General features: G+C 37.0%; 2 protein-coding genes across 3 annotated transcripts; both read left to right on the forward strand.

Annotated features, from left to right (window-relative positions):
* The first annotated feature begins 511 nt into the window (after positions 1-511).
* iffo1b (intermediate filament family orphan 1b) lies at positions 512-13319 on the forward strand. 2 transcript variants are annotated; one of them, XM_060870211.1, is made up of 9 exons: positions 512-1761; positions 3613-3673; positions 4981-5076; positions 5546-5686; positions 6931-7118; positions 8468-8597; positions 8851-8940; positions 9046-9176; positions 10550-13319. In XM_060870211.1, the coding sequence occupies exons 1-9, from the start codon at positions 821-823 to the stop codon at positions 10632-10634; spliced, it is 1863 nt and encodes a 620-aa protein (XP_060726194.1). In that variant the 5' UTR covers positions 512-820; the 3' UTR covers positions 10635-13319. The 2 variants fall into 2 exon arrangements, with proteins under 2 accessions (XP_060726194.1, XP_060726195.1); XM_060870212.1 differs by having other exon boundaries at positions 8468-8588.
* A 588-nt stretch (positions 13320-13907) lies between these two features.
* si:dkey-260g12.1 (tumor necrosis factor receptor superfamily member 3) lies at positions 13908-19112 on the forward strand. Its single transcript, XM_060870213.1, has 9 exons — positions 13908-14006; positions 14487-14555; positions 14844-14898; positions 15506-15616; positions 15815-16099; positions 16266-16370; positions 16752-16783; positions 16886-17045; positions 18338-19112. Exons 2-9 carry the CDS (start codon positions 14487-14489, stop codon positions 18583-18585), a joined length of 1065 nt encoding a protein of 354 aa, XP_060726196.1. The 5' UTR covers positions 13908-14006; the 3' UTR covers positions 18586-19112.
* Positions 19113-20432: the final 1320 nt, after the last annotated feature.

Here is a 20432-nt window from a genome sequence, read left to right on the forward strand (position 1 = left end):
TGCAATGTTAAAATAAAATTTAAATAAATTAACTATTTCATTACACGTGTAATGAAATACACACACACACACACACACACACATATATATATATATACACACACATATATATATATATATACATATATATATATATAGTTTTACATTATTGAGCTTTGGAATATGAAATTAATTTGCAATAACAATAAACACTTATCCATGGAGCACGAAAATAAAATATAAGATAGAATAAAAGCGCTTGCTATCGGCTACGTCAGTCTGCGGTTTACCGTAAGTACTATTGTTTCATGCTTTACTCATGCATTTCTAGGTTGAAACTGCATTTTTTTTGAATGTCAAGAAATAATTTTCCGTGCATATTACTGATTATAGTTACTAACAGTTATCAATATTCAGGAATCATGTTCTGATGTAAGTATCTACCTGAACAGATATGTATGAGCATCATTTATGTATATTACGGTAACCCGGTCTCTAAATCCTCTGCATTTACGCTCACACGTACATTTTCAATGCTAGGTAAGAAAGCCGTGAGGAGGACGCACGGGCATATTGTATTTACTTTTAATTCGTTACTTTCCATTCTTTTCATATAACTACGTAATTATTCTAATCATTGTCGGTGTGGCAGTTTTGTTTCGCGGTTCTAATCTTGTTTTAATCATTTTTTATCACAGCGGCTGTTTAATATAACATACAACAAGCTCTTACTGGTTATATCATGTTTTAGCTGTTTACCCGTGCAGTCGGTGATATTAGTAGTGTAATAACTGTTTGTTTGTTAAAACGCTGTCGCATTTTGTTCAATAAGCCGCCGTTCATGCCAGATCTGCAGCGCTTCAGTTTTCCATATAGTATGAACCCGTTGTTGGGCCACAGCTTGTCTGCTGCTCATCCGCATCCACAGAGTTCAGAAATGCTCAGCCATCCGGATTCACCCACTTCTGTGATCCCCGAGGCTCTTCTGACGGCTCCTCACGCCTCCATTCTCCACCTCGGCGAACATCCCGGACTGATCGCAGACGGCACTTCCCAAAGCGGCTTAGTTTATCTGCCCATCGGTCCTTCTCTGCACCGGGCCGTGCCGCCTCCCCCCGCAGCCATGGCTTTACGCAACGACTTGGGCTCCAACATCAGCGTCCTGAAGACCCTTAATCTGCGCTTTCGCTGCTTTTTGGCTAAAGTGCATGAGCTGGAGAGGCGAAACAAAATCCTGGAGAAGCAGCTGCAGCAGGTGCTGGAAAGCAACGAGCTCGCCTGCGCTGAGAGCAAAGAAACCGGGGTGCAGACCGGTTTTGTCGGGCCAGTTCCCCTGCAATCTCAAAACACCAACAATTCCGTTAAGAGACCGACTACTTTATTCACACCCTCCCTTACGACCGTGCTTAAACTCGAGCCTGATGACAAGACTAGGGCTTCAGGTTATGAATCAAGCTCCAACCCGGCCGTTAGCTCGTGCGCGCCTAGTAAAGCGGCAGCGGCCAACACGAATAACTCCAACAACGCGCCTAATGTGAACAGTGCTGCAGCCAGAACCGGCTCTAATCCAACTAATCGCTTTATGCCCGGCACTATCTGGTCCTATAGTCCCAGCCGAAAGTGGCCCTCGAATTCGGAACCGCGGGTGATCACCAGCCCTGGAGTGTCATGGGTGCACCCGGACGGAGTCGGAGTGCAGATCGACACCATTACCCCGGAAATCAGAGCCCTATACAACGTGCTGGCCAAAGTAAAACGGGAGAGGGACGAGTACAAGCGCAGGTGAATGTCAATGTCATGCTGAATTGTACTTGATTCGAATTTGCTTGATTTATGTGCATGTGCTTATATTTATCTCTTGGGATTGTATTGTCCGTTGAAGAAACAGCGTGTTTATGAATGATACTTATGTTAGCTGCCCCTCCTGAGTCACTAAACACTGCAGAGTCCAGGGCAACACTGAGCTCAGCAGAAACCACAGATGAACTGTCCCAGACTGCAGGTCAGATAACTCGGTGTTTAATAACTACACAGGGAATGAAATAGGTTTAATTGCTTGTCCAGTACGGAGTCATTTGAGATTGAGGTGGAGTCGGGAGCTGTCCAGTCTCCTGGTGCTGAGGGTAAACCCAGCTGCCTGAACGTTCCAAATGTACTATTTCCCTGTATGGATTATAAACAAACTGAGGACGGGATTAGTGAAAAGGTGAACCAGTGTGAACAAATCCATCATTCCATTATGTTGAAATTTTTATGTCTGTCTGAAGAGGGCATGTTGTCTCATGCTAGTCTTTAATTGTGAAAAAAACTTTGCATAAATCATTTCTCTTGCACTCCAGGACAATTCAAAGCAATGATGGCACACCAGAGTTGTGCCATCATTTCTGCCAATGGTTCATGAGAATCAATTTCTTGTTTAATAAAAATTCCTTCTATCACTCAGATGTAAGAAAGGGAGCTCACTGTACACAAACAATCAACAAATTACAAGCACATCATAGTCACATCCACCCAGCAACATACTTGCAATATTGTGTATTGTTTTCATTTTGTAAGCCCTACTAGGTGATTTGTCCAGGCATGACATAAATGGGCACGAAATGAAGACGAGAGAGAGTTATCAGTCAAATGAGAGGAACCTGTTATGTTAAAAAAAATAAATCAACCTGTGGTTCAAAGCAACTGTTCATTTTTTTTTATTATGGAATTATAGCTTGTTGCCGCAGGAAAGTGTACGTCCTGGCATGTCCTATTGACTCTGGCATGTCCCAGTGACTATGTCTTTTCTGCAGTCATAGAATAACAGTTTTATTTAAAGATGGAGAGTCATTCAGCTAACCATCTGTCCCCTGACTTGTGGTTTATGGCTCATGGTGACATCTAAATTTAACTTTGGAGTTTTATGCTCCCATGTGTGTCCATGTATTTCTATTTTAGCATGGTGCCTTCATCTTGTTAAGATGTTTACAAGAATATTCATTCACACTACTCAAATCAGTCTGTCTTGCTCTCAATTACTCTCTCTCATACCTGTCCTCTTGCCCGTGTCTCAGTGCTCCATATTGCATCTGCATTGCAGTTCACACACTGGCACTGACAGGGTGCACATGTTCCTTGTCCTTTCTCCTTTTCTCTCTCCTTTGCATCCTATATTACACACACACATACTTTATCTTTCATCAGCTTTCTCTCAGTAATTGTATGTTGGCACTTCAGAATTGCTTGTAATGTTTGCTGTTAGTTTTTCTTGCAGTCCACAGAGGAAGCTTTAATAAGCTGAGGAAAAACTGCAGTGTGCTGCATTTCAAAGAGCCCTTACGTAAGAAAATGGCAGAGAGAGAGAGAGAGAGAGAGAGCATGCTCCATGGCTTCTGTTCTACTCTCCTGCACACTAGTACAGTGAATGCTTTCCAAACAATGTAATAAATCTTTAGAAGTGTGTCAGCTCTTAAGTCATCATATACCGTATACAAACACCGCAATCTATATGGTTGACATTGTTAATCTAATTCTGTTAGTGCAACACATTTGCATCATAAGTGACAGCTCTGGTCCAACTGGTCCATACCGATATCCTGTTTGTTGTATATATGGGAATTGATGAGGGTCAATTGTCTCTTATCTTATTTTTAGATGGGAGGAGGAATACACCATGAGAGTGGAACTTCAGCAGAAGGTCACAGATTTGCAGGAGGTGAGAACATTTGATATCTGTATTATCAAGTATTAGTGTTCTATTTTTATCATCTCTCTCTCTCTGTTCCTTTATCCTTTTTTTACTGTTGAACCCTTTGTTTTCTGGGCTTAATTTTGCAAGTTTTATATTAAATATAGTCTAAAAAACTCTCCCAGTAGACCTTGTGACTACTTGTAAACTGTGACTATATATTAAGAAGCATGGAATTACACTTCATGGCTACAAACAGCTGGTATTTATTAAGCTTTTTTGCTTACACTGTGTATGCAAAATATGTGATTTAGGGCCATTCATTTATTTCAGTTGAAAATAAACAATGGCACTGGTCTTTAACATTAGAAAGATTAGTAATTATGTAAATTAATGGTAATGATGTATGAGTTAAAATGAAGGTTAAATAAATCTTAACAATTCTATGTAATTTAATATCTGAATGAATTTGTTTGGTAGAAATATTCTGATTTTTAATATTCCACTCAAATATTCTGATTTTTAAAATGCAAAAGCCTTATGAAAGCGATCAGTGCTATTCTGTGCTTATGTGATTGCCAGTGGTTTGCTGGTTGTGATTCATTTGAATATGCACTCATGGACATGTGATAGGATTATACCATGGATCAAGAAAGGATATTGTGGTTTGGTGTTTAGATCGTAACCTGACAACCTTTTGCGTTACCATGTTGATTATGTAATCCTAATTCCATTAGACCTACTCAGTGTGAGTAGGTCTAATGTCAAATGTATGAGGCATATTATGCCCTGTTAGACCTAGATCTGTTTGTTTGGAGTCGGTGTTCCATACACAGATTAATCCTAGTCCTAAATCACACCAATACTCCATTAACTCCAAAACTTCCTTATGAAATCTGGAAGATCAAATCACTTTCAACTACTGAAGTGTATTTGCCATTTTATGTAATTACACAGATCATGGGCTTATCAAATCCAATTTGCGTTTGCTTCTCTAAAATCTCATCTCTCTTTTACTCAGCATTGCTTTTGTGTTCTGTGCCAGGTTTGTTACTCAGTGTCCAGTTTCCTCTGTTGTTGTAGCCTCAGAGGATGATCTGTTTTAGCCTGTTTCAGCTGCTGATGAATATACAAAGTATGCATGTATGTTGGCTTGTCATAGCTTGACTCTGCGACTGATCCTATTTATAGAGTCACTATCACTGCCTGAAGATCTGACTATTACTGCTTTGACAGCCTAAAAAAATGCTGTTTACCTATATCTAAATACTTATATCTTATGCAGTAATGATGTGCATTCTTACTGAAAGATTGTTTTGTATGTGTGTGTGCAGGACCTGCAGGAGAGTGAGGTGTGTCAGGATGAGCTGGCCTTGAGGGTGGAGCAGCTGAAGGCAGAGCTTGTCCTCTTTAAGGGTCTAATGAGCAATGTGAGTGCAATTCAACAAACATGCACACACTTGCTCACCTATTCATTTAGTTTTTGTCTTTCATAGAGCAGTTTGTGATTTGTAGATCCATCTGTTTGCTGCGAGTTGAACATCAACAAGCTTTCCTCTTGTCCTAGCCAATTTATTTGTTAAAAATACATACTATGCCTGGTGAGCTTTTAGAGACATGGGCAGAGCTGAGCAGCTTTTTATCATCTTGGGATGGTGCTAATTTCCAAATGTAACTAGTAGCTTTAAAACAGAGGTCTTTGAATTTCTCTAGGTATTTAGGCCATGTTTAAACAGTTTAAATAGCTGAAAGTAAGTTAAATCATTTTAAGGCCTCCTGAATATTTAAAAAAAATTCCTGGATAGACATGTATTACAGTTCTGACTACAGCCACTAATGGGCTACATTTGCTGTAATGGAATAACACGTTTCTATCCTCTAATACACACATAAACACAGAACCTGAGCGAGTTAGACAGTAAGATCCAGGAGAAGGCTATGAAGGTGGACATGGATATCTGCAGACGTATTGATATCACAGCACGTCTCTGTGACCTGGCACAACAGAGGAACTGTGAGGACCCCATCACGAGCTTTCAGGTCTGAACATACTCATGATAATTAACACAGCAAATGCTATTTTTTGCAGATTAAAATGCTGTTTTTTTGTGATTTAAAAAGTGAAACCAAGAAAAATTATTTCAGAACATTTTCCATTTTCATTATTCTCAGCATGAACTTACAACATATTAAAAGTAAGTAAAAAAAAACATTCAGAAACATTTTAGTGAAAAAAATGAAAAATAAAAAGGTTCAAAAACCTGCTATACACATTCTATTATAACCGAATCTTATGTTCAAAAGTAATTATCACACAGTTGTCATTAATGATATACTGATTTACCCCCAGTAAAGATCAGCTGTTTATCTGGGATTTTCTTAACATCTTCTTCTGTTTCGTCGTACTGCTGAAGCCATAGTTTGCAAAGAGCTTACAATGCATGCTTGGTATCCGTCTTGTTGAAAGGTATTGATCAGTAGAGGGTTATAAAAGAACTTCAATTCCAAACATTAGCTGTACCATGGAACACAGTCAATGGCCATCATCAGTAAATATAGAAAATGGAACACCACATTGACATCAACCAAAAAAAGGACAAGACGGAAACTTACCAGAAAGGTGGCCAAGAGACCTAGAGCAACAATAAATGGGCTGCATTAATATCTGGGAAATAATGATTGCTTTCTGTATATAACAACAATCTCACATATTCTTCATGTCATGGCTATGGGGTAGATGGAAACCTTTTCTCACAAAATGTCCAACTAAACCACCCCAAGCCATGAATCAAATTGTGTACCATAACCAGGGTGCAGCATGGTAATGGCAGCATCACGCTTTAGAGCTGCTCTTCTTCAGCCAGAACTGCAGCATTTGTTAAGGAGGATGGAATGATGACTAGCTACAAATACCACGAGATTTTAGTGCAATTTCACTTATCAGATCAACAATGACCTGAATTTCACAATTGAGCTGGAAAAGTTCTGACATTATTTATCTTGGTTTAAAATTTTTAACATTACAAAAACATGCCATTCTAACAGGGGTATAAAGAATTTATGAGCTTTGTATGTGTATTCATTTTAAGAGACTCATGATGATCTTTCCACTCCTGTCACTGCTTTTCTCCACTCTTGCCGCAATGCTGGAATGCTTTTCTGCTGATGTTTCTGTTTTGAAGGCGATGTGCTCTAAATTATGGACAGACTGTAGAGCAGGTTAAAGCCATCACCATTTTTCAACCTGTGCACGTCCTCTGGTTTCTCCTAATGCTTACTTTCAGGTTGCCAGTCCGCAATCTTCCATTAGCTGTCGTCCACGGAAACAGACAATCCAGCCTGCTTATGGCAGTGAGACTGATGAACCAACCAGTACCTCAGAAAGCGATGGATGTGGAGCAAAAGAGGAGAATGTAGGCACCACCTCAGCTACTCAGATCAATGAAGAGATGCAGAGGATGTTGTGTCAGTTGTAAGTTTATGTACTATATTGTTCTGGTGGTCCAAGAGCCGTGTCTTATGTAACTCTATATGTTCCCAGGGAAAACAGGTCAGGCAGTCGGTATAAATATCTGTATGGTGCTTCACTGCATCATCCCTGTAAAAAGCACTGCTGATGCTGAGTAACTAGTAGATTAAACAATGTAGAAGTAGAAGTAATGCATTTATATGAAAGCATCTTTTTGCAAAATGTTACAAAACAAAATATTAATTATTAAAATATAATAAAAGAGAGCTGAGCAAATTTAATAAAAAGAAAAGGCTTTACTGCACAAAATTCAACATCAGCAAGTGTTTTACTACATTTCTAATTTGGCTTTGCACATTTATTGGGTGCAAAAATTTGTGCAAAGGTTTTATGCACCCTAGGTTTTTTCTATACATTTAGTCTACCATCCCAATTTTATGTCAATTGCATTTGTCACTCTGGGGAAAAAATGACAAAAATACATATTTAACTAGCCCTTGTTCCTGATAATAAAAAAAACGGCTGTCTGGGTATTTTACATGCAGAGACAAAAGAGTTGAAGCAAGTTGTCCAAAAAGTCTGCACCAACCTTCCAGTCACTTTCCATAGAAAACTGCATGGTAGTGTGTCTAAGAAATGTTAGCTAGTGTTGCTGCTTCACAGCTCTAGGGTCCAGGGTTTAATCCTGAGCTCAGTTTACTATTTGTAGAAGATTTCTGATCATGTTCTCTCTATGTGTGTGAAGGTTTCTTCCAGGTTGTTTGCTTTCCTCATACATCCAGAAACATGACATTAGGTGGATTTGCTAAGATAATTTGCCCCAGTTGTTTACTGTTAATTGTGCAATATAATAGATTTTGAAACTTCAAACCCCCGTTCATTATTTCTGAAGGCATCTTTGCATTTAGCACAGTTTTCTATATTACTCTATATTTATGCTTTATGAATTGATTATACAAATTAAAATGACCCGAATTTCTTAACAGTACCAGTGAAGTCCTGTGAATGCTGCAGGATTCTGTTAATATTATTATATAGCACAAACCTAGGAAAATGAGCTAAAGTATGTGTCTTTCATGATGGGAGAACATCTTATCGGCTTGCTGTTCATGCATAATTTAAGGACAGCTGAATCTGCTTCAAGATGTGCTGAGTGCTCATTTTGTCAACCTAAGAAACACCCATAAATGGCTAGCAGCTCTTAAGTATACAGAGGCAGAGAGATTAAAGCATACTTCTCATATTATGAAAACATTATGCATTGATCTTGTGGACCCCAAAACCAATGACATACTGTACTTCTCGTGTGTGTACTGTATGTGTGTGTGTGTGTGTGTGTGTGTGTGTTTTAGGCGTGAATGTGAGTTTGATGATGACTGTGACTCTTTGGCATGGGAAGAGACTGAGGAGACCCTGCTGCTTTGGGAGGATTTCCCAGGATGTACTCTGACCACAGACCCCAGCCATGGTGAGGTAAGGCAGGTAATATGGTGCTTCCTCATCAGAATATGACAATGAATTTCCTCAGAGCACTGTGGCTAAAATCACCTGGAAAAAACCCTCCAAGTCTATCTGTCGCTATAAGCCCATGATCTGCCTTTGTGTTTTTATCCATATCTGCTGCTAATGGTTATTGTCCAGGTTCCTTCATAACAATTATATATCTCAGACCTCTCTCTCTCTCTCTCTCTCTCTCTCTCTCTCTCTCTTTCTTTCTTTCTTTCTTTCTCTCCAGGAGGAGTGTCTTGAGAAAGTGATCAAAGATACAGAGTGCCTATTTAAGTCTAGGGAGAAGGAGTATCAGGATACCATTGGCCAGATTGAGGTGATAACAGAAAGGGGAGAAGTCTACATTTTGTTTGTTGAGGTCAGTCTAGTCCTTTTAACATAAAAATGATTTAATTTGTCACTTTCACATGCTTTCATTTAGTTGGAGCTGGCAACTGCAAAGTCTGACATGAACAGACACTTGCATGAGTACATGGAAATGTGTAGTATGAAGAGAGGACTGGATGTTCAGATGGAAACATGCAGGAGACTCATTACCCAGACTGGAGAGAGGTATTCACACACACACACATACACACTAATACTTGCGCACGTGCACATAAACGCAAGTGGCTACACATCTTTTCCCATTACTCATTATGGAGAATAGAGATAAAATAACTCGTGAATATATTGTTTTGTTTTTCTGATCAGTTAGGAACCTCTGACTGGTTGATAACATTATAATCCACTGTGAAAAAAAATGAGAAAAGCATTGTTTTGCCAGACCGCACGAGGAGCTATTAGTCAATCCTAGATAACAACTTAAAATGGCTGGTTCAGATTAGGGGATTACAGTACTGCCACCTACAGCCTACGTATGCATTCTTCAACAGTGCAGAATCAGCCTTTCAATCTAGACTTGTGACATTCACCAAAAAGTTACCCGATGAACAGATTTATTCACCACTGACAAAACTATTTCTGTGTGTTGTAAAAGCTCTTTAAAGCTCATTGTATCACTAAAGAATTTTTTTCTTCATAAACTGACAGTACACAGTGCAATTTTGAGTACCTGTCAGATATGATCCTTTAAGTCTGTAAAACTTTGTGGCCAAATAAATGTGCTAACAATATCAGATATACTGTGAGCACGGAGTGGAACAACTGATTACACTACTAAGACTAGTCACTCACTGAAAATACCTTTTCTGTTGTGTGTTATTTAAATTCCTGCGCTTCCTGCGTCTGCAAGAAATACGCCAGGAAGTGTTACTTATGTTTTTAACATTTCTTTACTGTGATTTTCACTTCATCTGTTCTTACTAATTTTTACAAAAAATAAAAATTGGTACGTATGGTATTTGTAAACTACTGAAGATTATTTTCTGAACTTTTTTCTAAAGTCTGTTTTTGTTTTTCTAAAGGGTTAGCCATGTTTCTATTGAATACAAGTGTTTCTTCTTAGCATGTAGATCAACACATTGAGGATTTAATAATCGTATTTCATTTAAATTCATTCATTTTATTAATGACAAGAAAGCTCATGCACTTTGTAGTGCAATGATACATTTTCATAGGAGAATATATCACAAGGCTCTGGTATTTCAAGTGTAAATTATTACACAGAACCTTTAACTAAAAGGAAAACAAAGCTACAATGATAACAGTTAATAATAGTTAACAGATAACAAATGTATTTTTCCAATCTGAATGGAGTAAGAAATCTAACATCTTTTAATCTGTAATATGTGTGTGGACTTATAAAGCTGTCCAAACATATTCATTTTCATTTCTATAATAATAACGCTTTTTAAAATTTTAAATTATTTTACTTAATTTATCTCTGCAAGATGAAACTTTTGAGTTAGTGTTAGCAATATTTATCCAGATACTTTATCTGTATTAACTTTTCTACTCCCTTTCCATTTTGTTGCTGCCTTCAGTCACTCCCCGTGTCCCGGCCCTGGCGGAGGCATAGAAGCGAATGATGGGACAGGAACAGAGAAGACTTTAGAGGGAGGAAGATAATAATGAACAGCTTGATATGGAAAAAAGAACAAGAGCTGGGAAGCTTCTCTTATCTCACTGTTAAACCTAAGCCATATTTAGCCCCCAGGTTCTGATACACTCAGGCTTTTCCCAATGACTCTTAGACAACTAATTATTAAAATAAATTAAAAAATCAGGGGCCAAATCAATATTACCTCATAGTAGTCGCATGAATTTGTTTTTTGCAGTATGTGACTAACCCCTAATGATACTAAGTGAGATGATTCAAAAATTTCCAGAGAGTTTCATTTATCACTGTATAGTGGAAACATTTGAGTGGAAAATATTTCAAGTAATATAATTATTGTTGTTATAGGACACTGATATCAGTACAGGACACAGTATCTGTCAGTTCGGGATCTAACAGGGGAATCTTTTGCTCTCTACACAACTGGTCTCATATGTATCTCATCTGTAAAATACTTCATACTGTTGCCTTAATATACAATATACTCCAATAGTCCTGCTGCCATTCATATTATCATAGCTTTGTTTTGTGCGCTGTGGTTGTAAAATAAGTCTGCAGCTGTGACCAGTAAAGTTCAGCATACTTCATCATTCACCAATCATGCTCCATTTTTGGAAAACTGGAAAACTAACCTGCGGTCAAGCATTAACAAGAACATTTTTCTGTCACTGATATACGCAGTAAATTTACATAATAGTTTACCTGTGCTTTGAGGTAATCACATCAGACATCAACCTTTTGCTAAAATCATTTCATCTTTCCAAATACACAGTAAGGCTGGTCAATCAAATCAAGCATTTCAACACCAGCAAAGTAACATATACCTCATCCATCTACATGTTATTCAAGGAAAAAATGATGAAATCTTCTTACGTAAATTGGAGTAAATCTGAGCCAAACCGTCTGGTTAACTAAACTGATCTCAGTGCAGTGCTAAAATAAATATTTGATCTTATATGTACCTAGAATAACAGTTGTTATGCAGTTTGAAAGATGGCTGTTTCCACTTTAAGCTATTCTGATGTATACATGACTCATGATGTCTAAATTGGCATATTACATACTGCTATAGGAAATGAACTTATACGTGACATCTGTGGGTGTGTGCATGTTTTGACCGGGAGTCTACTGCACTAATATGGAATTGAAACTGCATTAGAGTTTGTTGAACTAAAAAGGCAGAAAGGGATACAGCATGGTTGATTTGGTTTCACATGTTCCAACTGAAAGAAGAACACCAGGATGGTTAGGAACAGATATACACCATGCACTGCTGTGGTTCTTTATGTATTTGGAATAAAATGTGCCAAATGTGAGGTTAACGTCAAACAGAAGGCTTTCAGGAGTACAGAAAGTCAGGACCCAATGCTTCCATACATGGTGCTGATCCCCATCTTGTAAATATTTGCTTTATTAAGGCAAAGAGTAAAAATCTGTAATATCTGTATGTAAGCTATATGAGTATTGTGCAATAAGAAAAGTGCGAATGGCTCTTAATGTAATGTAACTGACAACGCATTAGGTTTAAAGCATATTCAGATTTGCTTTGCCTCCAAACATGTTTTCTCCAGACATGTTTTCATCCATTGTCAGCTTCTGTCCTTTTATCTGGTTCTGTTTTCACTCTTGTTTTTAATTCACCCCTTTCTTTTAGAAGCAGATTTACCTAGGGCCTGTTTTTGTCCTTTTGAAAAGATGTTTTTAGCATATTAAGATCTCCTATTTTGAGTAAGTTTTAGACATCTCCTTTGTATAGCTTTTCAGTAATCTGGCTTGCAATCTTGAGCTTTTTAGTTGTTTAAAACTTAAACACTCAAACAAAAAGAAGTATATTCATTTTGTTTGAAAACCTCCCTCTTTTCTCCATTAATTTATTTGTAGCCTCAAATTGTGTTTCTCTCTATGTGTGTGTATGTGTTCTGATTTGTTCTGTTATGTGAATACTTTCTTCACAAGGAACTTACTTGTTGTTTACTGCAGTCAAAAAGCCATTAGGTGATTTTATGAGCTAGAATGTCTGTAGCTGAATTACTGTACAAAGTGTTATTCAGTTGTAAATGTGGAAGTTGTGTTTAATACTATAAGTAAACAATCTAAACCAGCTTTAGAAGTACCAGGTACTTTTCAGAAACAAGAAGTATTTTCCTTAGGGTGTGTTCACCAAAGTTTAAACATGTACAGTAATAGAGAAAACAAACAAACGCAGAGGAAAAATACGAATGCTTATTCAAAATATTGGTATGATTGCTATGATGTTGTAATCTAGAGGAATTCAGTAAGGATATTTAGTATAAAACTGATGACAATTCATGCGAGTCCACTATCCCTGTCAGAAGAATATTTCCTCCCACTTTAATGCAGTTGTAGTAAAATGAATTTGTCGATGTATTTGGCTATAATATCCAGAATGTTAAGTAGAATCCTGTTTTAGCTTTATAACAGATTAGAAAGTACATAATAAACAATGATATTCAAAGGGAGAGCAAAATGTACAGTAGGTGTTGTATAACTATGTTATACCACACAGCACTTGAATCACAAAACATCGTTTTGCCTAAAATAACTCTTTTGACAGGTTGGATGGACTCATTAACATGTATGTATCTCAAGGCCAAACATGAGTTGCCTGCTTTAATGAGTGCTGAAAGACTGGAGCTTTATAAAGACTTGAAAAATAAAAGACAATGCTATACAGAGTGGAGTTTTCATGTCACAGTTTGATTCATTCTGACTTGTCTCTCTTTCACATTCAAAGACACAATAAGGTAGAAGTAGTGTGGAAAAAGTAGTGTGTGCATAAATGTGTGTGTCTGAGTAAAGATGAGCTAAATCTGACCTTTTCTATCACAAAATATTCGATGTTTAAGTGGAAATACAGCACAGGTCTGGAGAGAGTGTGTAATGTACAATTAAACCATATACAACGGAACCTGGTGTTTTCGTAACTGCATGTTTTTGAAAGGGGTTTGTGTGCGTACAAGCCTTACTTGTATTTATTATGTGTATGTATATGTATATCATATTCCTTAATATAATATGAAATCGGATGCTCACAAGGAATGCATATTTTCTACATCACATATGAAAAAAAAGGAAGTGATATATATATATATATATATATATATATATATATATATATATATATATATATATATATATATATATATATATATGTGTGCAGTGATGTAATATATTTTTAGTAAAGAGTGTACACTGGATTAGATTTTGCAGCTTGAAGAAAGCTAGAGAAGGGAGGAGAATGACAGGAAGGCAGCAGAGGAGGTAACAATAAGCTAAGGAAAGCGCAAGCACTCACAAAAAAGACGAGAGAAAATAGAGTGAAAACAATATTTGGAGGAGGTCAGGACAGCACTGAGTGCAAGGTACTGGAGCTCTTTACTTTTTTATTCTATTATTTATTTAAGCATTGGTCTCATCTCATGCCAGGAGTGTCTTCATTTCTAAATATGCTAGCTTATAACTGTGGTTATGTCAAAAAATCTTTTAAATCCGGGAACAGTTTAACTAGTTGAAAATATCTCTTAGTTCAAGCAGTACTCTGTCCAACTTCATTTAAATCTAGTTCATATCAATGCTACGTCTTTCCTGGGACTCAGAAATATTTATTTTATTTTGTGGTGAATTATAATGTTTATCTTTATAAAGTGTGTTTTGCCAGGTACAGTTTAGAGCTTATTGGTTTTAGAAAAAAAAAGTGTCAAAAATTTCAGTAGGAGATTTAATATATGTTTAATATTTGCTACATGTTTGCATAGGAATACTGTAGATACTGAATGATTTTCATGCTGTTATATAATATTCTGATGTTTCAACTTGAGCTTATACTCACTTTATATTTGTAGATGTCAGTCAAGGTGCTACATGTTGTCATATTCATTCTAATGAGTGGTCTGACCTCCAGTCTTCCTCTGGTAAATTCCTCATTATTATTTCATACTAAACGTTAGACTGGGTTAAATCTTCCAACTACTGAATAAGCTGAATATTTTTGAAAGTGTCATTTTGTTTATTTATTAGTGTTTGAAGATAATATCTAGAAAAAGTGAAGATTATTTGCTGTGAGGATAGCACCAGTGTGAGAAGTTAGCTTTCATATATATATATATAAACTTTTAATCTTCAGTAGGATCAGCATGCAGCTCCTTATGCATGATTTTAATATAGCACTCATGCATTTTTATGTTGCTTGCACTGAGCAGGAGGCTGAAACCAGACATCACAGGGCAGCAGACTCTTGCAAAGAGTGTCCTGCAGGTGAGAGAGCAACACCTGATTGTGCACGCTGCTTTTTTTCCAGCTCACTTTGCATGACAATGCTCATGACACACATGCTTAAATTTTATATATAATAATGATTTTAATCTAGTCCAGGAGTTCCATAATTTGTGGACATCAGGTAGTATTATCACAGTAACCTTGTGGTTTATGAGATGCATACCTGCCTCCCATCTCCTTCTCTGATCGGAAATAGTATGGCCTGACACATCATCAAAACCACTTCCTTCTCTAGAACACCGCTTGGTTTGTCGCTGTGCACACTTCACGTCCTGTTTTGCTGTTCTCGTCTCTCTTTTGTCAGCACAAACCTGTCTGCCATGCACTCACACTCACACCCTTGTACACACTTTGCCAAAACACCTTCTGTGTATATTACAGTATGTGACTCTAGTTATCCTCTGCCTGTGTATTACATGCATGCAAACTTACATCATTTAGATCAAGTTTGCACAGTTCTAAGTCCTTTGCCACAATTTCATCTGATCACCTGTGTGGTGTGTGTAGCAATGTGTATGAGGTTGCACACCACTTCAAGTAACCTTTTTATCTCTTCTTGCATTTTGTCTCCTCTTTTACCCTGCAGGACAATTCATGGTATCATGTAAGAGTTGCTTACCATGTCCTGTCAATACCTTCATCAACAAGACCAACAAAGAGCACAGCTGCCTTGACTGCTTCATGGACTGCAGAGCAGGTATTGCTGTCAAGAAAAAAATTGCATGATGTATAAGAAAGCTCCATTCAGTAAGACATAACAATGCTCTATGCCTAAGATGTAGAGGTTAATATATTGAAAGTTTAATATTTCTATCTTCTTTCAACTCTCTCACCATCCCTGCCCTGGTGTGTGTGTGTGTGTGTGTGTGTGTGCATGTGCGTGGGAATGTGTTAGAGTTACATTTACAGGTGGTGAGTCCATGCACCAAGACGGCTGATGTGGTTTGTAAATGTATAGAAGGGTACGATTGCGAGAGGAAGGATGAGTACACAGGACAGTGCAAAAGGTGTAAACTGCAGCCACCTGTGCACACCACCTCTCAGCCACCTGCGCAGACCTCCACTCACACCACCGCACAGACCACTTCTTATGCCCCAGAGCAGTTTACTTCGCCCCCTTCCACATGGACCCCTGGGGCATTATTTTCCACTGCTGTTCCACTAAATAATATGCAACAGGGTCAGAACCATTTTTCTACCACAGCTAACTCCTACCTATTTAAATGATGTTATAGCACTAAAATGCTTCATGCAATAATGAGAATCAAAGGATATATATTTTTAAGACATATCTTTTGTTTTATGATAACACTCTCTTAATTCTCTCTCTTCTGTCTTTATAACAGAAAAGATGTTTCAGTATTTCATTCTGGTTTTAGTTCTGAGTATTGTATTCAGCATCATCGTTTGTTTTTTCTACAAAAGAAGAAAAATAGACTGCTTAAAAAAACGTAAGTTCACGTACATAAACCTAGATGCATAAACACATGCATTTCTGGTAAGCTTTGAACAGATGCCTCGGTCGTTATGAGCATAAAGAGAGACAAAATCATGGTGTGGCCACCATCATCCCCTGATCTCAACCCTACTGAGAAGTTATGAAGGTTCCTTAAAAGTTAGATCTATAAGGGTGGGTGGCAGTATACTTTAAAACAGCAGCTCTGGGAGGCAATAGTGGTATCCTCAAATGAAATACAGGCAGAAACTACATGAACATACAAGTTTAATGGATAAGAGAGTTGTTAAAGTGATATCAAAGAAGAGCTCATATATTAATATATAACTTGACCTGTGCATAATAATTTGGAACACGGTACTGTTTCCCCCACCAGGTTTAAAGAAGTGCTCAGTACGAAGTCAAAAGGTATGTCTATGCACAAAAGACTACTTTATGGACACTCAAAGGAAATAAATTTTATATGTACATTATAACTCACTTGTGTGTTTCTTCCATTAATGTTTACAGATGGACAGTCGAGACATATGTTCTGATTTAAACCAGCCGAATAACCAACCGCTCCATTGCCAGGAGACACACAAACAAACACATGGCACTACAAAAACAGATTGTCCCACTCTTCAGTCAGAAAGCAAAGAGCAGAATCTACCAGCTTCTGGAAATCTTGGTATGTTATTTGCACATCTCAAATCTGTAATTCAGACGAGTATCCTACATAATGACATCATACTAAACCACGTCTAGACCTAGCTTGCCTGCAAAGTTATAGCCATGTCTAAATTCATTTTTTGCTATGCACTGAAGATCTTAGGGTTTGAGATCAGAACATGAATATGAGATGATCAGAATTTTATTTACTGATTGAGGAGATTTGATTTTGACCTTTGTTGTGTTGCCAGTGTGTTTTGTCTTTCTGTATTAGATGGGACGTATTTCTCTGATGCTACCATTATGTTACATCAATAATGTTTAGTGAGAATGTTCCAGCCATTAAAAGCCCAAGCCATTACACTAACATTCTCCACTTTTTTTTTTGGTAGTTTCATCTTGTTTCCATAACTTTTGAGGTGCCTTCACCCCTACACTGTGGCCGTTGTTTATGTCACTTACTTGATTTGGGGGGTTTTTCAGCATCTGTCATTAACAATTGTTTTACTTGACCTACTTGTTTGATATCTGCTTGTCAGTACATCATTTCTTTGTTTTATGAACATTTCAAAATGTTGTATTGGCTTGCTTTTTTCCTATAGAAAGCTCTATTACATTCTTTTCAACAATAAATGCATTCTTCACAGGTGAAACTCAGGCCTCAACCCAAGAGCTATTCACAGCTATTACTTTAAATGTTTAAGCTATCAGTTAAACAGGGCATCACTTGGACACCCAGAAACACCTGTCAGTTACATGTTCCTATATTTTTGGTCACCTGGAACACTTTTAAGCACATGTAAATATCAGGAAATTAAGGCTGATATATGATATATGTTCATTTAAAAAAATAAATAAATAAATAAAACACAAAAAACTGTATTGTACAATAAGAAATGAGAATGTTATGCCAAAATAGTATTAAAAAAATCATTCAGCGAATTTCAGCAATACAGCACATCCCATATCGGTTCAAATAAACCTCATGTTAATGGTTATGTTATACACTCTAGCATTAAACAATATTTAGTATACAGTAGTTCACATCTTTCAGCGTATAACAGTCAGTCATGTACTTTACATTATTACATACATTAAAGAAAGATCTTATAAGGAATATAAGTCAAAAACACAGAGAGTGTTATTTGCTTGGAGCAAATTATGGTTTCACAGACATCATTTTGAATTTTTGGAGAGAACATTTGAATGTTTATTCAGTCTAAAATCAACTGGTTAAAAAAAAATCATTTTATTTTCCAAATTATGACAGTTGATCCATTTTAAACTATATCTACACTCTGCCCCTTTCAGGTCCTCTCCACATATATGGTGCAGGTACAGTGTTTGTCAGTTTGCTGAACCAATTTGGGCTGAATAGAGGAGACAAGGATGAAGAGGATCTCCGGCAGCAGCCTTTAAACAACAGTGAAATAAATAGTCCTCCTTCTCCTACAATCCCTCTGTCTAAGGAGGAAGGGAACAGGGACATCAGTTACATCTCTTTCCCCTTTCAAGAGCAAGGGAAGGAGTGTCACATGTCAAAGGAAGAAGGATTGTGATGGATATAATCCTTAGCTTGGTTTGTTTGGTGTGTGATTTTTTTATGGTGCCTCACAAATCTGGCCCTGGGTTTTGGTCTGTCTGAACCCTGAACCTTCTTCGTGGTTGAGATGTGAACTTTTTATGACAAAAAGACTGTAACATCGAACATTAAACTGGATATCTTTGCCCGGGATCCCGTGAAAAGGCGGCTGTGTGTGTATGTGTGGTGGGACACTGTTCATCAATGAAGATGAATGGAAAGCTCCATTAATTTCAGGGCTGGTATTAAAATATCTGGATGCAATTCATATATATACTTAATGTCAGACAGTTTGCAAGTGTTTCAGCATAAGTTCAGCTTATTAGAAATATATAGAATTATTGACTGCATTTAAAATTAGCATGTATTTGCACATGATCTTTAAACTAACTTCTTGGAAATCTTTAGCACCTCTGTCATTTTTGTCACCTCTGTAAATCTGTATATTTTAAAGAAAGATAATCGTGCAATAAAGTTACATTTTATGCCCTTCATATTTTTTAACAGGGGAAGTGAGGATTTTTACTTAAAATAACAGGCAAAACCAATATCTGCAACACCCAATGCTTCAGAAGCACACCAGCTAGGCCCACAAACAGAAACTGTGAAAACAGTCTTCACAGATTCACCACGAAATTATCATTACTGACTCCATATTTAATTAAAAAAAGATGTTATTTCACAAAGTAGCAATGAAGAAAGATATACATAATTTATACAAAATACAAATTTTGAAATGCACAATTTAGAAGGCAGTTAATTCTAATTTTTTAATCATTTTTTCTCACAACTAAACAACCAAACAAAATTCTCAGTATGTAGTACAGATAACTTCAAATAGTATAAAATATAGTAAAGTCCACACCAGCATCTCTACACAGTTTGCTAGAAGGGTTCAGGGATAACAAAATTACAGGTTGTTTTTATTTTTAAACAATAGATAACATTGTTATCTGAACTTACGGAACACTAACAATTATTTAAACTGGTGAATACATCACAGATTCTATTACAATAAAAAAGGTCAAAAGGCCATCAGTGAAATAAGGTACACAGTTAATACAGTTATGCTTCTGTGTAATATGCCATCTAGCATCCCTGTTCCAGCCAGACATGTCATATTCTATACTTTTTTGATTCTTTTGTTTTTATTTTAAATCGTAGTTCATCCTGTCTAGCACATTAGTTTCTTAAAACACTGGGTCATATTCAATTTGATGATGATTCATTAAGCCATTGTTTAGATATTGCATCTCTTCCTGTTTTCAGTAGCCCACCAAATTAACTCCAAGTGTGTTGGATAATTAATATCAGATTATATTGCAAAGAATGTGCGCTAGGTTTATTGTCAATACATAAAAGTGTTGGTGAGCAGTGTCCTCACTTCCACTTCAATGACTTTGCTGTCAAATACAGTCGGCCCATCCTGCATATCAAAGATTTTTTTCCAGGTGGATCTCGCTTTGCTTTGACCTCCATGATGACAAAAAGATGTGCAAAATTTGTAGGATAATAAATAATAAAAAAAAAAACAACAACAGCTGTTTGATTAAAACTCAAATTGGCCAACTTCCTGTAAAAGTATACCAATTTGTAAATTATAGCACCCCCTAAAGTTACGTTTATAAAACCTCTAGGAGTCCCTTAAGTCCTGGACTTTCACGTGCAACTTGTGGCCAACATCTGATGATTGCCAAGATATGCCATCACTATATATTTTGGAGACTTTACTAAAAACTTTCTTGTATAAATTTGAAGAAGAATCCTGAAACTGGCATGACCCAAAGAATCAGTTCAGAGTTATTAGTGCAAACTTATTTCAAA

This window comes from Tachysurus vachellii, chromosome 5 (genome assembly GCF_030014155.1).
Source record: "Tachysurus vachellii isolate PV-2020 chromosome 5, HZAU_Pvac_v1, whole genome shotgun sequence".
NCBI lineage: Eukaryota > Metazoa > Chordata > Actinopteri > Siluriformes > Bagridae > Tachysurus > Tachysurus vachellii.